Source organism: Sciurus vulgaris, assembly GCF_902686455.1.
Source record: "Sciurus vulgaris genome assembly, chromosome: 6".
Classification (NCBI taxonomy): domain Eukaryota; kingdom Metazoa; phylum Chordata; class Mammalia; order Rodentia; family Sciuridae; genus Sciurus; species Sciurus vulgaris.
The window spans coordinates 40,690,387-40,706,377 of NC_136466.1; the positions used below are offsets into that span (position 1 = coordinate 40,690,387).

At 34.7% G+C, this 15,991-nt stretch overlaps 1 protein-coding gene across 7 annotated transcripts in view; it reads left to right on the plus strand.

Moving 5' to 3' along the window:
• Window positions 1–15,991, plus strand: part of SMAD5 (SMAD family member 5) — a 38,797-nt gene that overhangs the window by 14,089 nt on the left and 8,717 nt on the right. The window contains exons 2-6 of one of the 7 annotated variants that reach the window (XM_079145012.1): window positions 4,305–4,371; window positions 5,142–5,407; window positions 6,556–7,126; window positions 13,569–13,820; window positions 14,488–14,607. In XM_079145012.1, the coding sequence (XP_079001138.1) occupies window positions 6,724–7,126; window positions 13,569–13,820; window positions 14,488–14,607 (775 nt within the window). In that variant the 5' untranslated portion in view covers window positions 4,305–4,371; window positions 5,142–5,407; window positions 6,556–6,723. Of the gene's footprint in view, window positions 1–4,304; window positions 5,408–6,555; window positions 7,127–13,568; window positions 13,821–14,487; window positions 14,608–15,991 lie in introns of those variants that run through there. The other 6 variants (XM_079145014.1, XM_079145015.1, XM_079145013.1 and 3 more) reach the window with 6 other exon arrangements.

Genomic DNA, 15,991 nt, shown 5'->3' on the forward strand with positions numbered 1-15,991 from the left:
GTTTAGCATAAGTAGATATTGTCATAAACAATTTTCCAAAGTGGCAGAGCTAACTTTTATTCCTCCCAACAGTATATGAGAATCCCAGTTGCTCTGTTTTATCACAAACATTTAACCTTTCTTTTTAAAGTATAGCCATTTTGGTTAATATAGAGTAATATCTCACTGTGGTGTTTATATGTGTGTGTGTATTGTGAATTGTTTTTTTCTTTTTGCATTTATCTGATAATTAATGGTGTTTAGCCCATTTTCCCATTTAATGACCATTTTGATATTTTCTTTTATGAAGTGTCTGTTCAGATCTTTTGCCTGTTCACTAGTGAATTTTTATGATGAATTTTGATTCCTGCTATAACTTTGTAAGTTGAAACTTCGATAATGAGTACTTGGATGGGTTGCACATATCACTTACATAGTTTGGAATGTATATAAAACATTTTTAGGAAGAATTCCATCAAACATGCGTAAGTTGAGCGCAAGATTTGACCCCTTTCCCAGTGGTAATTTTAAGAAAGGACTTGTTTTCAATATTAGGTTTTAAAATCTGATACTCATTGTTCTTTATGAAGCCAATCCTTTGAAGTTTAACTGATGGCATCCCCTTTCTCCACAGTCACTGGACTTTTCTTTTGTTCACATTTTCTTTGAACTCTTCCATATGTTTACTTTTCTGAAATAACCACTGTTCTAGGCCTATCTTTTTAACATTCTTTACCAGTAACTTTTCTTTCTTTCCTAGCATTGAATGCTACCTTATATTCAAGTGTTTACTTGTTGTTCTTTTCACTGTTGAAGGATACTTTTATTGTTTTATCTCTTTGTGCAAAATTTTAAATGTTTCTCATCTTTACCTTGCTAAACCTGCAAATCTAATCATGATCTTTTCCCAGTGACATTTATCATTCATTTCTACTGACAGGCATACCTGCTGAATGTCCTTATTTCTGTTAGTGGAATTTTCAATTATCTTAGTCACTCGCCTGCAAAATTCAAGTTATTGCTAAGGTACAGTGGTTTTAGCCCTTATATTTGTCAGATTCTTATTACTATAATGAACTATCTGAGGCAATTAGCTTATAGAGAGAAAGGTTTATTTTGGCTCATGGTTCTGGAGGTTGCAGTTCAAGATTGAGCAACGCATTGCTTTGGGCCTCTGGCAAAGGCAGCACATGGTGAAGGGAGCATGTGGCAGAGCATACTACTTACTTACCTCATGAGCCAGGAATAGAGGAAAGACAGGAAAGGGTTAGAGTCCTCAGTTTCCTTTTCGAGGCCACACTTCGATTTACCTAAAGACCTCCCACAAGGCCTTACCTCCCAAAGGTTTCACCTCCCAATAGCATCACCTCCCAATAGCATCATGCTGGAGACCTTTAATATGTGGGCCTTTGGGGAATAGTAAATATTCAGACTGTAGCAGTCCTTTTTCAGTTACTATAACAAAATACTTGAGGCTGGGTAACATTGAGAAGTTTATTTAGCTTCAGTTTGGGAGACCAAAAGTCCTAACAGCAGCATACTAGCTCTTACAAGGCTCTCCCTACCTATTTCACATCATGGCAAATAGCATCCTGGTGGGATTGTATGTGAAAGGGAAAGTTCATGTAGCATGACGAAACCATAGTATGGGGAAGATATGCTCTTTTATAACAACTAGCTCTTGTGAGAACTAACTCAGGGTCTCACAAGAACTACCTTAGACCTTCTCAAGGACAACACTCCCAGTGACCCAATTTCTTCCCAGTATGCCCAGCCTTTTAAAGTTTCTTTTATCTTGTACACAACCACACTGAAGAATAAGCTTCCATGGGGATAGACTCAAACCATATCCAAACTGTGGCAGAACAAGATAGAAAAATCAATGACTGTTCATTAAAGACTCCTGTAGTATATGGTTCAGTGCAGGAATAAAACCAGGTACTTCAGACTCTTTGAAGGATTCTGTATTCTATTTGTGAAGTATCAATGTCTTCTTAATTCTTTTTTATGATAAATACTCAATAGCCATAGCCTCTTTAGGGTAGTAGAGTCATGCTGAAATTCTTCATAAAAAGATGAATTTGAGCTTATCTTTAAGGATAACTAAGGTTTCTCTTGGAAGATACAGATAAGCAGACAAGTTATAGGAATTTGGACTGATTAGGAAGTATATACATATAGTGGTACAGTGATAGGTGGTTAGACTGAGAATAAATTCATTCACTCTCAAGTCTTGGCTCTTCCCTCTGAACAGTAATGATGATTATTCATGTTTGAATAGAACTCTTGAGTTTGTAAAGTATATATCATATATATATTAATACTCTACTATTTCAACTTTGAAATGACTCTCTCTAGATACCTAGTCCTGGTCATAAACCTTAGTGAAGGACAGAATCTGATCTTCCTTTTGCTTTCATTATACTACTTTAAAAAATCAAAACTAGTGGGTTTTTTGAATTTTGAAATACTTAAATATATGGAAAAGTAAAAAAAAAAAAAAGTCTGTTTCACAATAGACAATTTGCCTATTTACTTCAAATCTGTTTAAAAAAAAAAAAAACTAAAGATTTTCTATCTTCGTCCTTCTTTTCCTGCTCACTGGAGAAAACCGATATGTAGGAACCTATGGTTGGTGTGTGTCATTTCCATGCATATTTTATTCTCTCATAGTATATGTACATATCTATAATGACAATTTTTATTTTAAATTTTATATACTCTAGTAGCTCCTTCATATCCACAGGTTTTATACCCGTGAAGGTCCACCAATGTAAAAAATAGTACAAAAATTATGCCTGTACTAAATGTGTATAGACTTTTTCATTATTCCCTAAATAATACAGTATTATTCCTAAATAAACAACTATTTAATAGCATTTACATTAGGTATTATAAACAATCTGGATATATATTTAGATGTGCATAGATTATATGCCAATGCTATACAGTTTTATATAAGGGACTTGAATATTCTAGGATTTTTATCCCCAGCCCTTTTTAATTTAATTTGAGGCAGGGTCTTACCAAGTTGCCCACAGTAGCCTTGAACTTAAAATCCTTCTGCTGCAGCTTCCTGAGTAGCTAGAATTACAGGGATGGGCCACTCTTTCTGGTTGGTGGTATCCACATATTTTTGCAAGTTGCTTCTTTTCACTCACTGGTTTGCTTTATAAATAGACACTATTCTAGGTCCAGGAGATCTGGTGGTAGGTTGGAAAATAAAATTATCTCCCTACTAACATTTCAGTGGTGAAGACATTGTAAATAAGTAAAATTGCTAGTAGGGTATCAGGTTTTTTAGGATAAATGTTATCAGAGATGGATAGGGTTGGGATAGGGTTATGTGGAAATGGGGTGTATGCTATTTTTGATAAAGTGGTCAAGGAATTCCTTTTTCAGGAGTTGCCATGTGAGCAAATGAATTAATTGAGAAAATAAGCCATGTTAAGATCTGGGAGAAGAGAATTCCAGGGGAAGGAACATCAAGTGCAGAGGCCTTGAAGTAGAAATAACCTTAGAGTCCTTGAGAAATGGAAAGAAGTCAAGTGTAGTTAAGTGCAGAGTTAGCTGGAAAAATGGTTATGGAATAAGTTTGGAGGAAGAAGCCAGGGGCCAGATCATGTAGGTAGTATAAAGTAATGTAAGGAGTTTAGATTTTGAGTGTCATGAGAAATCACTAGATGGATCTTTTGAGCAGGGGAATGATATGCTTTAGTTATACTCTGAAATTCTGTGTTGTAGAAAAGAATATGGGAACTCTAGAAAGATCCGGATCTAATATGCAGATATCTTAAAGATACATTTCAACACTTTTTTTCTTTTCAGAATGCAAACTACTTATATAAAGAAAAAATATATATTTGTTTATGTGTAAAATTTCTTTGGAAGGACATTAAAGGTAAACAAAGGGATTACCTATGAGATTGGGAACTGATGGTGGAGAGAAGAATGGGAAGGAGAAAACAGATGGTAGTTCACTCTTTATGTGTTAAGAAAAATATTAAAATCACACAGAAAAGTGTTCTCCTTATTAATACCCAACCAGCTGAATTTTCACTAACTTTAAAATCTTACACATAACCACCCAGAACTATAAGCAGAACTTCACCAGGACAGTAGAAACCCCTCAGATTTTCTAATAGTAATTACTCCCACCCTTCCCATTGTAGGGTCACTACCATCTTAACTTCTAATAGTAAGCATTAGTTTCACCTGTTTTTTGTGTCAGTGAGCACTCAGTTTCATTCTGTTATCATAATTTGATTTTAGATCTTTTTTTTAATTTTAGCATTAATGCTTTAATAGGCTTTTATTGTTAAAAGGTTAAAACAATAGAGAAGTATATGGAACAAGTCATGCAAGATCCCTTTCTTCCACCTCTTGCCAGAGGTAAGTGCAATGAATAATTTAGTATATAGCCTTCTGGTCCTTATTCTCTGTTTATATACACAATTAACTTTTCCCTTTTTTTCCATATTATGAACAATGATGACTGTGTATTATGAATGACGGTGATAATAGATGAATAGTTAACATTAAGTACTTTCTATGTACCCTGCAGAGTTTTAATTTAGATGGGGAAACAAGGAGAAATACCTTCCCTAAAAGTTGTAGTATCTACCTTACTGTAATGGCTGTGTAGCGTTCTTATACTGTATCTCATTTATGCTCCTTTATCATAGTTAATTGTATTGTTTCTGTAATCACTGTGACATTTAGAATGAACTTTCTATTCTGAATTTTGGTTTTTAAGCTCCTCTCCTTTTGCCTCCCTCTTCCTCAACGCATCTTTCACTTGCCCATACACCCTCTTACACACACACACACACACACACACACACACACACAACCCTGTCTGGACCCCACTGTGATCCTGTATTCCTGAATAAGATCTCAGCCAGGCTTTTCTCTTCTCTGTGGTCCGGAAATTCTCTGTTATGTCTGCCAGTATATTTTTCGTTAGTGTCCCTTAGCCTTTGGAATTTCTTTTCTCCTCTGAGGTGTTCAAACCTTGCCTTTACATTCTGACCCAGTTGGATTTTGTCCTACAGCCTTGATGTAACTATGACTGAGATCAGCCCTTCTTACAGTTCCTTTATATACTTAATACTTCATGTTCTGTGGCTTGTTACTGAAAAATATACTTTCTCTTGTTACAGCTCTAGTTTAATGTAGCCAGATTTGCTTTGCTGGCAAAAACATCCTACAGAGGATTAAGGAGGACCAGGCACGAGGCATATATCCTGTTAGAAGTATATCTTTACTTTCTTGCACCCTTCTCCCATGGTTCCAGCATAGCAGAGTGGACGACCACTTCTATTAGTCACCACCATCAGCATCCAGAACAATGCCTGCCACTTAGAGGCTTTTAGCAAGCACATGCTGAATGAATTGATCTCTTGGTTCTTAAGAAGAAACCTATTTGGTATGACTTTTTTTTTTTTTTTTTAAAGCTCCATCATGGCTGATCACATCATGGCTGATGCACACAATGAGCAACCAACAATTATTTCTTGATGTTTAACTTAGTTTTTTACTTTATGTTTATCTGGTTTAAACTAAGCACATGTATTCTTTTCTGGGATGATATATCCCAGCCTAGAACAGTCTTGACTGTAGAATTTGCTAGCATTTGTCAAAGGCTACAGCATTATTTGGTAAAGGAAGTATCTTTTGTTATTGACTTTTTTTTTCCCCCTAAATGTTATTCCTGCTATTTCACTAAGTGCATGTTATCTTTTGTTGGCTATATAGTGATTCTTAGTGGTAGAGTGTCACTGCATATCACTTCCTGTGGTCATCACCAAGAGCTTCTTAGTGGGTCAGAATAATGGTAGTTTGTATGAAGCATCTTCACTAAATAAAATATCATAGAAGCCAGTAGAAATTATAAAATATAAACTGAACCTCTTTGGGTTGAATTATATATTTCTCTTTCTAAATCTCTTTAGCTCTCTTAGTTTCAAAAATAGAGACTTTTTACTTTTCTGGCAGTTATATGTACTATGATTTATTTGAAGATTTGGTACATATTATTGACAACTTTTAATATAATTTGTATCTGGTAACGTGACTTGAATAATTCCAGTTACTCTGGTGGAGTGTCACTGGGTTCAGTCCTCAGTATCACCAAAAACAAACAAACAAAAACTTAGGGCTTTGAGCCCCAAGTTCAGAATTGACAGCATGTGGCATATATAGATCTTGGGGAAGGAAGAACTTCATAAGCAAATCTTAGAGGACTGTTTTAGGGCTTAGTGGCCTGACCAAAAGTAATAGAGTCCAGAGGCTACTTTTGTTTTTGATAATATACAGAAAGTAAAGTAGCCTGTTTTTACTCTTGGTTATGGTTTGGCATTGTCAGTCAATTATTTGTTCATGCTGTGAAGAAGAAAGTAAGTAGTCACAGAACCTTTACAGAAAATTTCTTCTTCTAGATTTATGTTTTTTGTTTTACTTTGTAATGCTTTTCTGCTCTTAAGTGACAAATAACACATTTTTCAGTTATATTGATTTAAATGTATGTAAATCGAATTGGTTTAAATTAGGATCCTTTCCTGCTTTCTCTTTTAGGACTTGAACCAATGAAAGAAGCATATGGCACTTGTGAAGATAAATGTCACTCCTTCCTCTTTAATTGGACCTTCTGCTTAGGACCTGTATGTGACTTTTCACCTGTGATCTGTTCTTTCAGTCGCTACTGACTTTGATTACAGGAAGGTCTCTGAAGATTTGTATCAAATGACGTCAATGGCCAGCTTGTTTTCTTTTACTAGTCCAGCAGTGAAGCGATTGTTGGGCTGGAAACAAGGTGATGAGGAGGAAAAATGGGCAGAAAAGGCAGTCGATGCTTTGGTGAAAAAACTGAAAAAGAAAAAGGGTGCCATGGAGGAACTGGAGAAAGCCTTGAGCAGTCCAGGACAGCCGAGCAAATGTGTCACTATTCCCAGATCTTTAGATGGACGTCTCCAGGTTTCTCACAGGAAGGGCTTACCCCATGTTATATATTGTCGTGTTTGGCGCTGGCCTGATTTACAGAGTCATCATGAGCTAAAGCCTTTGGATATTTGTGAATTTCCTTTTGGATCTAAGCAAAAAGAAGTTTGTATCAACCCTTACCACTATAAGAGAGTGGAGAGTCCAGGTAGGTTTTACTATCCTGAGAAGAATTAAAAACAAAACTAAAAAGGAAAAAACAAAACAAAAATGTCTCTGACTAATTTGCATATACTTATGTTTATTAATTGATAGGTTATATTGACCTCATATTGCCTTTTTAAAGATTTAATGTGGGAGGGATACTAGATTTCGAATTTACTTTTTTTTTATATAGGTGACATAACTCTCAATGGTTTGTCCTATTAAACACCCATATATATACTTTACTTACATGATCTGCCTTTCTCATATGCACTAGATCTTGTTCCTTTTTGTCTGCTCAAGAATTTTGTTCCTACAGTATTATCCCTCTTCCAAGCATCATATTGTCTTCTAACAGACTATTTCTGATAACATATAATCATGTCATGTTACTGCCCATCCTAAAATAAAAGTTAGAAAAGAATTCCTGTCTTGACCTCTTTCACACAGTCCCATCCCTTATCTATTGCACTTTCTTCTGGTCTTTTTATAGGATTCTCTATTTTCATTATCTTTACATTTTTATTTTTAATTTTTTCTTGTTACCTTTACAGTTAACCTTTCTTCCCTGCATTGAATGTGTCATGATCACTAGTGACTGCTTTTTTACAAATCAAAGTCATTTCTCGGTCTTCATCTTACTTCCTTCTCAATAGGGTTTGATATAGTTGGTCTTCTGCCCTACTTCTCAAATCTTTTTTTCTCTTTGACTTTTAAGACACTGCATTCTCCCACCTCATTGCCCTCATTCATTCTCTTTGCTGCCTAATTCTGTTTCACAGGACTTAGTAATTGGACCTTTTCTCCATCTGTATTCTGTCTTATTTGCTCTCATGCACTAAGTACCTCGAGTGTGTTAAATCATCTATAAGCTGATTCTCACAATTGCACTCCAGAGTCAACTTTTTCCTTGAGTTTTAGACTTGTACATCCATTTATCTATTTGACATCTCCACTTGAATGTCAAATATACATTGGATGTAATATGACTTGATTCCCCCCACACACTAAATTATTTTTTCCTCCTGTTTATCTATTAAAATACATGGCATCAGTATTCACTTAATTACTATTGTCCTAAGCCTAGGCTCATCTTTTATTCTTCTTAAGTCCTGTATTTGAGCTATGAGCAAATGCTGTTTACTGTACCTTCAAAATATATCTTGATACTATCACCTCTCACCATCTCTGAGTACTACTTTGTAATATTGTCATCATCTCTCAACTTAGTACTCTCTTGATTGTTCTCTCTGCCTTTCTCCTTTCCCCTCAACCCATTGTTTTCTACGTAGCAGCCAGTGACCTTTAAAACAGCGTATGTCAAATCATATCAGTCCCCACAAAAAACACGTTAAAGGCTTTCTTTCACACTTAGAGCAGGTTTCTTTATGACCTGTCCTTAGACTTCTGTTCCTTGGACTTGCCTATTCCTGTATCTACACTTTACATCTTGCCTTTTCCTTTATTTAGAGGATTCTCCCCCTGTCTCATTTTCATGGCATAATCTCACTGTGTTTAATCCTTGCTCCAGTAGCACCATCACTTGTTGACTCTGTTAGGTATTTATTTTGTTTACTGACTGACATGAACAGTGCCTTCCTCAGTCTCATTCATTACTGCATCCCCAGTGTCTAGAGTAGTGTTTCCTGGCACTTAGTAGGAGCTACTCTGTATTTTTTTTTTGGTCAGGAATGAATTACATAAACTGATGTTTAGTCCATCTATTGCTGTAACAATACCACAGACTGAGTAAATTACAAATAGTAGAAAGTTATGGGGGTTGGGTTGTGGCTTAGTGGTACAGTGCTTGCCTAGCATGTGTGAGGTGCTGGGTTCTCTCTTCAGCGCCACATTAAAAAATAATAATAATAAATAAAATAAAGTTTTTTTAAAAAAACTAACATTTAAAAAATAAAGTTACTCAGCTCATGGTTCTGGAGACTGTAAAGTCCCAAGGTAAGAGGCTCTCTCTGGTGAGGGTCTTCTGATTGTATCATGGTGGCAGAATGGCAAACTATCGTAAGTGAGGCAGGGAGGGGCTGTCCTTAAAACAGAATTGGTTCTCATTATAAGTAATCCACTCCTGAAATAATTTTACCTCATCACTTCTTATCAGGCTCTGCTTCCTAACACTGTTGCATTGGGGATTAAGTTTCTAGCACATGAATTTTGGGGACATATTGAAACCACTGTAGCTGAGATCCTAGCTGAGTGCAGTAGTTATCAAGTGCTATACAACAAATTACCACATATGTGGTAGCTTAACACAAATTTATTACCTCACAGTTTCTGTGGATGGGGCATCCAGTCACAGTTTAGCTGAGGTTTTGTATGCCTCTAATAAAAGTGTTGATCACAGCCAGGGTCTTATCAAAAGTTCAGGTGGGGAAGGCTCTGCTTCCATGATCCCTGTGATTGTTAACAGAATCCAGCAGTCCTGGCAAGCTATGCGACCCTTGTTGATCATCAAGAGATTGCTTTCAGTTGCCTACCACATGGTCTTCTGCATAAGTAGTTAACATTTATGGCAACTTCTTCCTACAAGAATGGCATTCTGTTTTTATGTATATAATCACACATATCTCCTGTCATTTCACCATATTCTTTTGGTTAGAAGCAAATCACAGGTCATCCTCATGCTCAAGAATTACCCAAGGACGTGAATACTCAAAGGCAGGAATCATGATGGCCTTCTCCGAGTCTGTTCACTACACTGCAGATAACAAACCCAGAGTCGTAAGAAGACTGAAAATACATTGAATGTGGAAACAAGTGATCGTCCTGTCAGGGAAATTTCAGCTAGAGAGCTTTAGAACTACTCTTTGATATTCGAGGTGATTTTTAATTTCTCATGCAGTCCCAGGAGAGCTGTAGCCTGAAGGAATTGATGAGGAAAGGAAGATTGGAGGATTTAGTAGAGAAATGTTGTCTGTAAAACTCTCAAGCTGCATTTTGCTAAGAGTAAGTCTAAGAATTTTGTGTATTACTTCCATATCCAGGATGTGACTGCTGCCAGAATTTGTTTATTTAAGAATCCATTTTTTCTCAGCTACGGTCATTCTACAGAAAGAACAAAAACATACCTCTGATACTTTTAAAGAACACTAGAGGTCACCTGACTTGCTTGATGGAATGTTAAGAAATCTCATTTTTGGAGTACTTGCCTGTAATCCTGGCTACTCAGGAGGCTGAGGCAGGAGGATTGCAAGTTTGAGGCTAGCCCAGATGAATTTGTGAGATCTGTCTCAAAAATTTTTTTTTTAAAAGATTGGGGATGTAGTTCAGAGGCAGAATACTCCTGGGTTTAATCCCCAGTATCACCAAAAAAACAAACAAACAAACAAAAAAAAAAACCTACAAAAACCTTATTTGGACCCAAGTCCATCCAAACATCTTGGGGAGGATATGACAGATTGACCCAGTTCCAAGCAGTTATGACACAAGATGATCACTTCATAGAACTATTTTAATAAAGTAGTAGTAGTAGTGTTTATGGACTAGGTGCTTTTCAAACCCTCTGAGGCTATTCCTTCATAGAATTAGAAAAGGGTATTAACATTTTATACCCCAACGAGTGTGTAAATTTATAGATAAGGAAACCTAGACTTGAATACAGTGGTATATAGTATATTGCACAAAGATAAAAATGGTGGAAAATAGTTGGGAGTTGATAGTGAACATAAGAAAAATAGAGGACTAGTCTAGGTGTTCACTGTTTAATAGGCAATATTACCTACTAGCTGATATTATGGATTCTGGAGCTAGACTTTCTGGATTTGAATCCTGGTTTTACTCCATATTACCAATGTGAACTCAAGCAATTTAAACTTTCTGTGAAGTAGTTTAGTTATCTATAAGATAGGAATAATACTACCCATCTCCCAGAATTATTTTATGAGGATTAGATGATTACATGAACAAATGTTTAAATTAAAACATTGTGATCCAGAACAGATTTCAAATTAAATATTAATTCTAGAATAATAGTCTGAAAATAGAGTATGGGGAAAATGGCAGAGAAAAAATTTCAGAGGAATACTGCTCAAGCAATTGTAGTGACTCAGTGACCATGTAATCATTACAAGGGATTGAAAAAGATTCACACATGAAATCTTAGGAGAGCATGGATTAAAAAAAAAGATTCTGAAAGCTTCCAGAGAGAAAAATTTAGGACATATACAAAGGATTGAAAATCAGAATATTGGCTATCTCAGTGCAATTTGGAATTCTAAAGAAAATGAAACATTGCCCTCAAAATTCAGAGGGATAGAGTTACCTAGAATTCTGTCTGCAAACAGACAAAACTTTTTTTTTCCCCAGATATTTTTCATATGTAAAATATTTCTTATCCTTTCTTAGGAAGCTAATAGGATGAGGCCCAGGAAACAAGATCCAGCCATACAGAAGGGAAGGGCTGTCTGTGGTCTTCATCTTTATAGAAGTCTTGTGTAGCAACTAGTCTAGGTTAGAGCAAAAAGGAGGAAAGATTCAGAGGAAAACATGAAATTAATAAATTATTTGATAATTTGTTCTATATGAAAATATTGATAGGTATTTGGCAGATCTTTTGAAACACTGGAATTAGTGGTACCCCCTTAAAATTAAGCAAGTGAAGGAGCAAGGTAGTAGTTAACTTTAATAAAAGCACTTTGAGTCGAAATTACATACACTTGAATCATCAGTGTTTTTTATATATATATATATATATATATATATAGACACACATATATACAAAGTATAAACACTGGATGTTGATTTAGCATAATTTCTATGATAGTGGTGGGGAAGGGAAATGGGAATGGAATGGAATGAAATAAGAAAGCTGCCTCATTTGCCACAAGAGCAAGTCTACAAATAATGTCTTGACAAATCAGTAATATATAAATAATATGCAATGTAAGCATATTATTTAGCAATGTACAAAATAAATATTAGAAGAAACGGCTGAAGATTTGAATTTGTCATTTATGGAAACAGTAAGAGAGAGGGCTAGAAATTGCTGCTTTTATAATCTTGTCATTTTTATACGTTTATGTTGTAATCTTTATAAACTTTCCATGTATTATATTGGAATAGTAAAATTGATGTATACAAATAATATGCAAATAAGAGGGAAGTCAGTGGTTTTAGTTATGCCTTTAGTAAAAAAAAAAAAAAAAAAAAAGCAAAAATCTTTAGTTCACTAAGTCTTTTTCAAATTGCTAGCTAACTAAAGAAAATTTCTTACTGTCATTTAATACCCTGCTTTCCAATGACAGTTGCCCCATTGTTCTGTAAGGGGAACAACAATAGAAAAAAAAATGTTGTAGTCAATGTTAACTATGTATTTACAGCGTTGATTCAGTAAAATGAAAAATATAGTACAAATACTAAAGAGTCTGATTTGTTGTATACATTCCAACTTCAGAGAGAGGAAGTATGAAGCTAAAAAGTAAATTGATTTTGTTGGTGCAGAATGATATCAATAGTGAGATTTTTCTGAAATGAAATTACATTAACAGATATAGGAAAGTTATTAAAAGAGGGGAATTGTCATATTAAGACTATGAAGAATCAGGTTTCAGTTCCCTATAAGGAAAAGTAAGTAAATAGGCATTTGAGTGTTGTTTTGATCACTTAAGTCTTTAGAGAAAATGAACATTTGAATAAGGTTAAAGTTTTCTTTTCAAAAAAAATCTGTTTAAATGTTTAGACATTGTTCTATATATTTTCACTATGATCACATTTAGAAGATTAATTTTGAACAGAAGACTCTATTTGGGGAATATTACTATTTTTAGTGAAGAAAATTTTTCTGAAGAATACAAAACGTGAGAACTTTCAAACTAAGAATGATGAAAATATTCAGAATTGGAAATGTGGAAGTTTTCAAGGCATCTATATAACTGGCCCCGACTTCACTCTCTATTCTTCCATCCCACAGGGTTCAGTGCCTAGGCCAAGTGACTGGTTTTTTTTTTCCCATCTTCCTCCTCTACCATTTACTTCCCCTAGCACTCTCATGTAAAATCCTCCTGATTTTTTAAGGTCTGATCAGGTGTTGTCTTTTCTATAGTATTTTGTTTGATTCCCTGCTATATGGGAATGCTAATTTTATTGAACTTATTGCATTCAAATTTTCTGTATTGTGTGTGTGTGTGTGTGTGTGTGTGTGTGTGTGTGTGTGTGTGTGTGTTTTAAACAAGTCTACGTATCAAAGAATAGGAGTAGTATCTTTTCTGGATTTTCTGTCTTCCTGAGTCCCATATACAGGCTAAATGCAGTTTTTTTGGTTTAGTTATTATGTTAATATAGTTTCAGGTTTCTACAAAATAGCCATTCCTAAAAGTAAATTGTTTTAATAGATTTACAGTCTTATGTGAATCCTTTCTGCCAACCCTTTAAGGGTGGGTGGAACATTTGCTTTAGTGATTTCTAAATGAAGACTTTTCTTTTTTGTCTTTCAGTCTTACCTCCTGTGTTAGTGCCTCGTCATAATGAATTCAATCCACAACACAGCCTTCTGGTTCAGTTTAGGAACCTGAGCCACAATGAACCACATATGCCACAGAATGCCACGTTTCCAGATTCTTTCCATCAGCCCAACAACACTCCTTTTCCCTTATCTCCAAATAGCCCCTATCCCCCTTCCCCTGCTAGCAGTACATATCCCAACTCCCCAGCAAGTTCTGGACCAGGAAGTCCATTTCAACTCCCAGGTAAGGCTTTATTGAGAGGTAGAAAAAAAGTAGTAATACTAATCCCTGAGAATCAGCAGTTATTCTTACTGCTGGCCCTCCAGGTGGGCTATTCTACACAAGAGCTAGTTACTTCTGACTATATATTCCTTAGATAATTGTTTGATTTTCAGAATAGTTTGGATTTTATTTTGTCAAATACCATATGTTTAAAATATGGAATTAGTAGGGAAATTAAATACCAACTGTTTAACCTGCTTTTAGGAATTTGCTCAAAAACAAATCTTCATACTTTATCTTTGCATAGATGTACCACATTTTATCTCGTCACCAGTCAATAGTGCTGATTTGGTGCTGGTTTTAACTCTATCTTAAAATATATATCTGAGCATATGATTCAGTGCAAAGAAAGGCAGTTTTTGACCTTTAATTCTATTTTAGTGAATTTTAGTACTGATTTTAGTATCTTGGATTACCAGGTTCTGATATATATATGTACGAGCTTGTAATAGGTTTTCAGTTGCTATTAGGTGTGCTGTCTAATGTCTACATTTTTGTGTGTCTAATGTTCAGTAATGAACCCTACTGGTAATCTTGGAATTTTTTAATGCTATAAAGTAATAACTTTAAGCAGGTTGAAGATTTTAACTATTCTTTGGGATTTTAACTTGTCTCATTTTCTTCTTAGCTGATACACCTCCTCCTGCCTATATGCCACCTGATGAACAGATGGGCCAAGATAATTCCCAGCCTATGGATACAAGCAATAACATGATTCCTCAAATTATGCCCAGTATATCCAGCAGAGGTAAGAGAAGTATTCACCATGTTGATTTTATTGTAACTGTTTTTATTTTATTTTTGTTTATTCATTTGTAGCATCAGGGGTCCAGTGCAGGGCCTACCACATGCTAAGTAAGTGCTCAACCACTGATCTACACTCCCAGTCTTGTCCACTTTAAAAAAAAATACCTTTAATGAAGTATATTTTGTGTGCTATAAAATTCACCTTAAGTGTATGATTGAGTGATTTTTGGAAAACATAAAATTTTGAATCATAATGTAGTTTGAGAACATTTTCATAACCCTTTGAATAGATCCTCACTCCCATGAACAGCTCTACATACCATTCAATCTGTATGTTTTCTGTATGTATAGATTTATCTTTTCTGAATATTTCATATAGTCATGTAATATGTAGTCTTTCATCTGGCTTCTTTCACTTAACATTGTGTGGTTGAGATACATTCATGTTGTAACAATAATAGTTTATTCCTTTTTATTGCTGAACAGTGTTTTTTTTTGCATAGATATACCATATTTTATCTATTTACCAGTCAGTAGGCATTTGAATTATTTCTAGTTTTTGTTTTGTTTAGTGTGAATAATACTCTTAGGAACTTTTGTATAAAAGTCTTTGTGTGGACATGGTTTTTATGTTCTTGGAAATGTACCCAGAAGTAGAATTGCTGTGTCATATAGTAAGTTTAACTATTGAAGAAAAACTGCCAAACTTCTCCAAAGTGGCTGTTTCGTTTGACACCAGCAGTGCATGAGGGTTTCAGTTTTTTCATAACTCGTTAACCCTTATTATTACATCTGTCTTTTTGATTATAACCATTTCAGTGAGTATGAAGTGTTCATTGTGGTTTTAATTTTTATACTCTTAATGAGTAATGATGTTGATCATTTTAAAAATTTTTCTTTGAAATATTTATTTTAAATTTTTTTGCCCATTGCTTTGGATCGTGTATCTTTTTATTGAGTTATACAAGTTCTTTATATATTCTGGATTTGAGTCCTTTATCAGAAAATGATTTACAGATATTTTATGTCCGTTTATAGATTTCTTTTCATTTTCTTAAAAATGTCTTTTGAAGCACAGTAGCTTTAAATTTTGATGAAGTCCAGTTTATCAATTTTTTTTCTGGATCATGCTTTTTGGTATGGCATCTGAGGTTGTGAAAATATTCTTTGGAGTTTTCTTCTATGTGTTCTGTAGTTTTAGTGCTTATATTTAGGTCTCTGATTCATTTTGAGTTAAATTTGTGCTATATGGTAAATGTCTGTATTTTTTGTTCTCCATTGCATTGGCATTTTTAGAAATCACTTTATAATAAAAATATAATAAAAATTTACAAATGTAAGGGTTTGTTTAGGGGATCTCAGTTTTGTTCATTGATTATGTATCT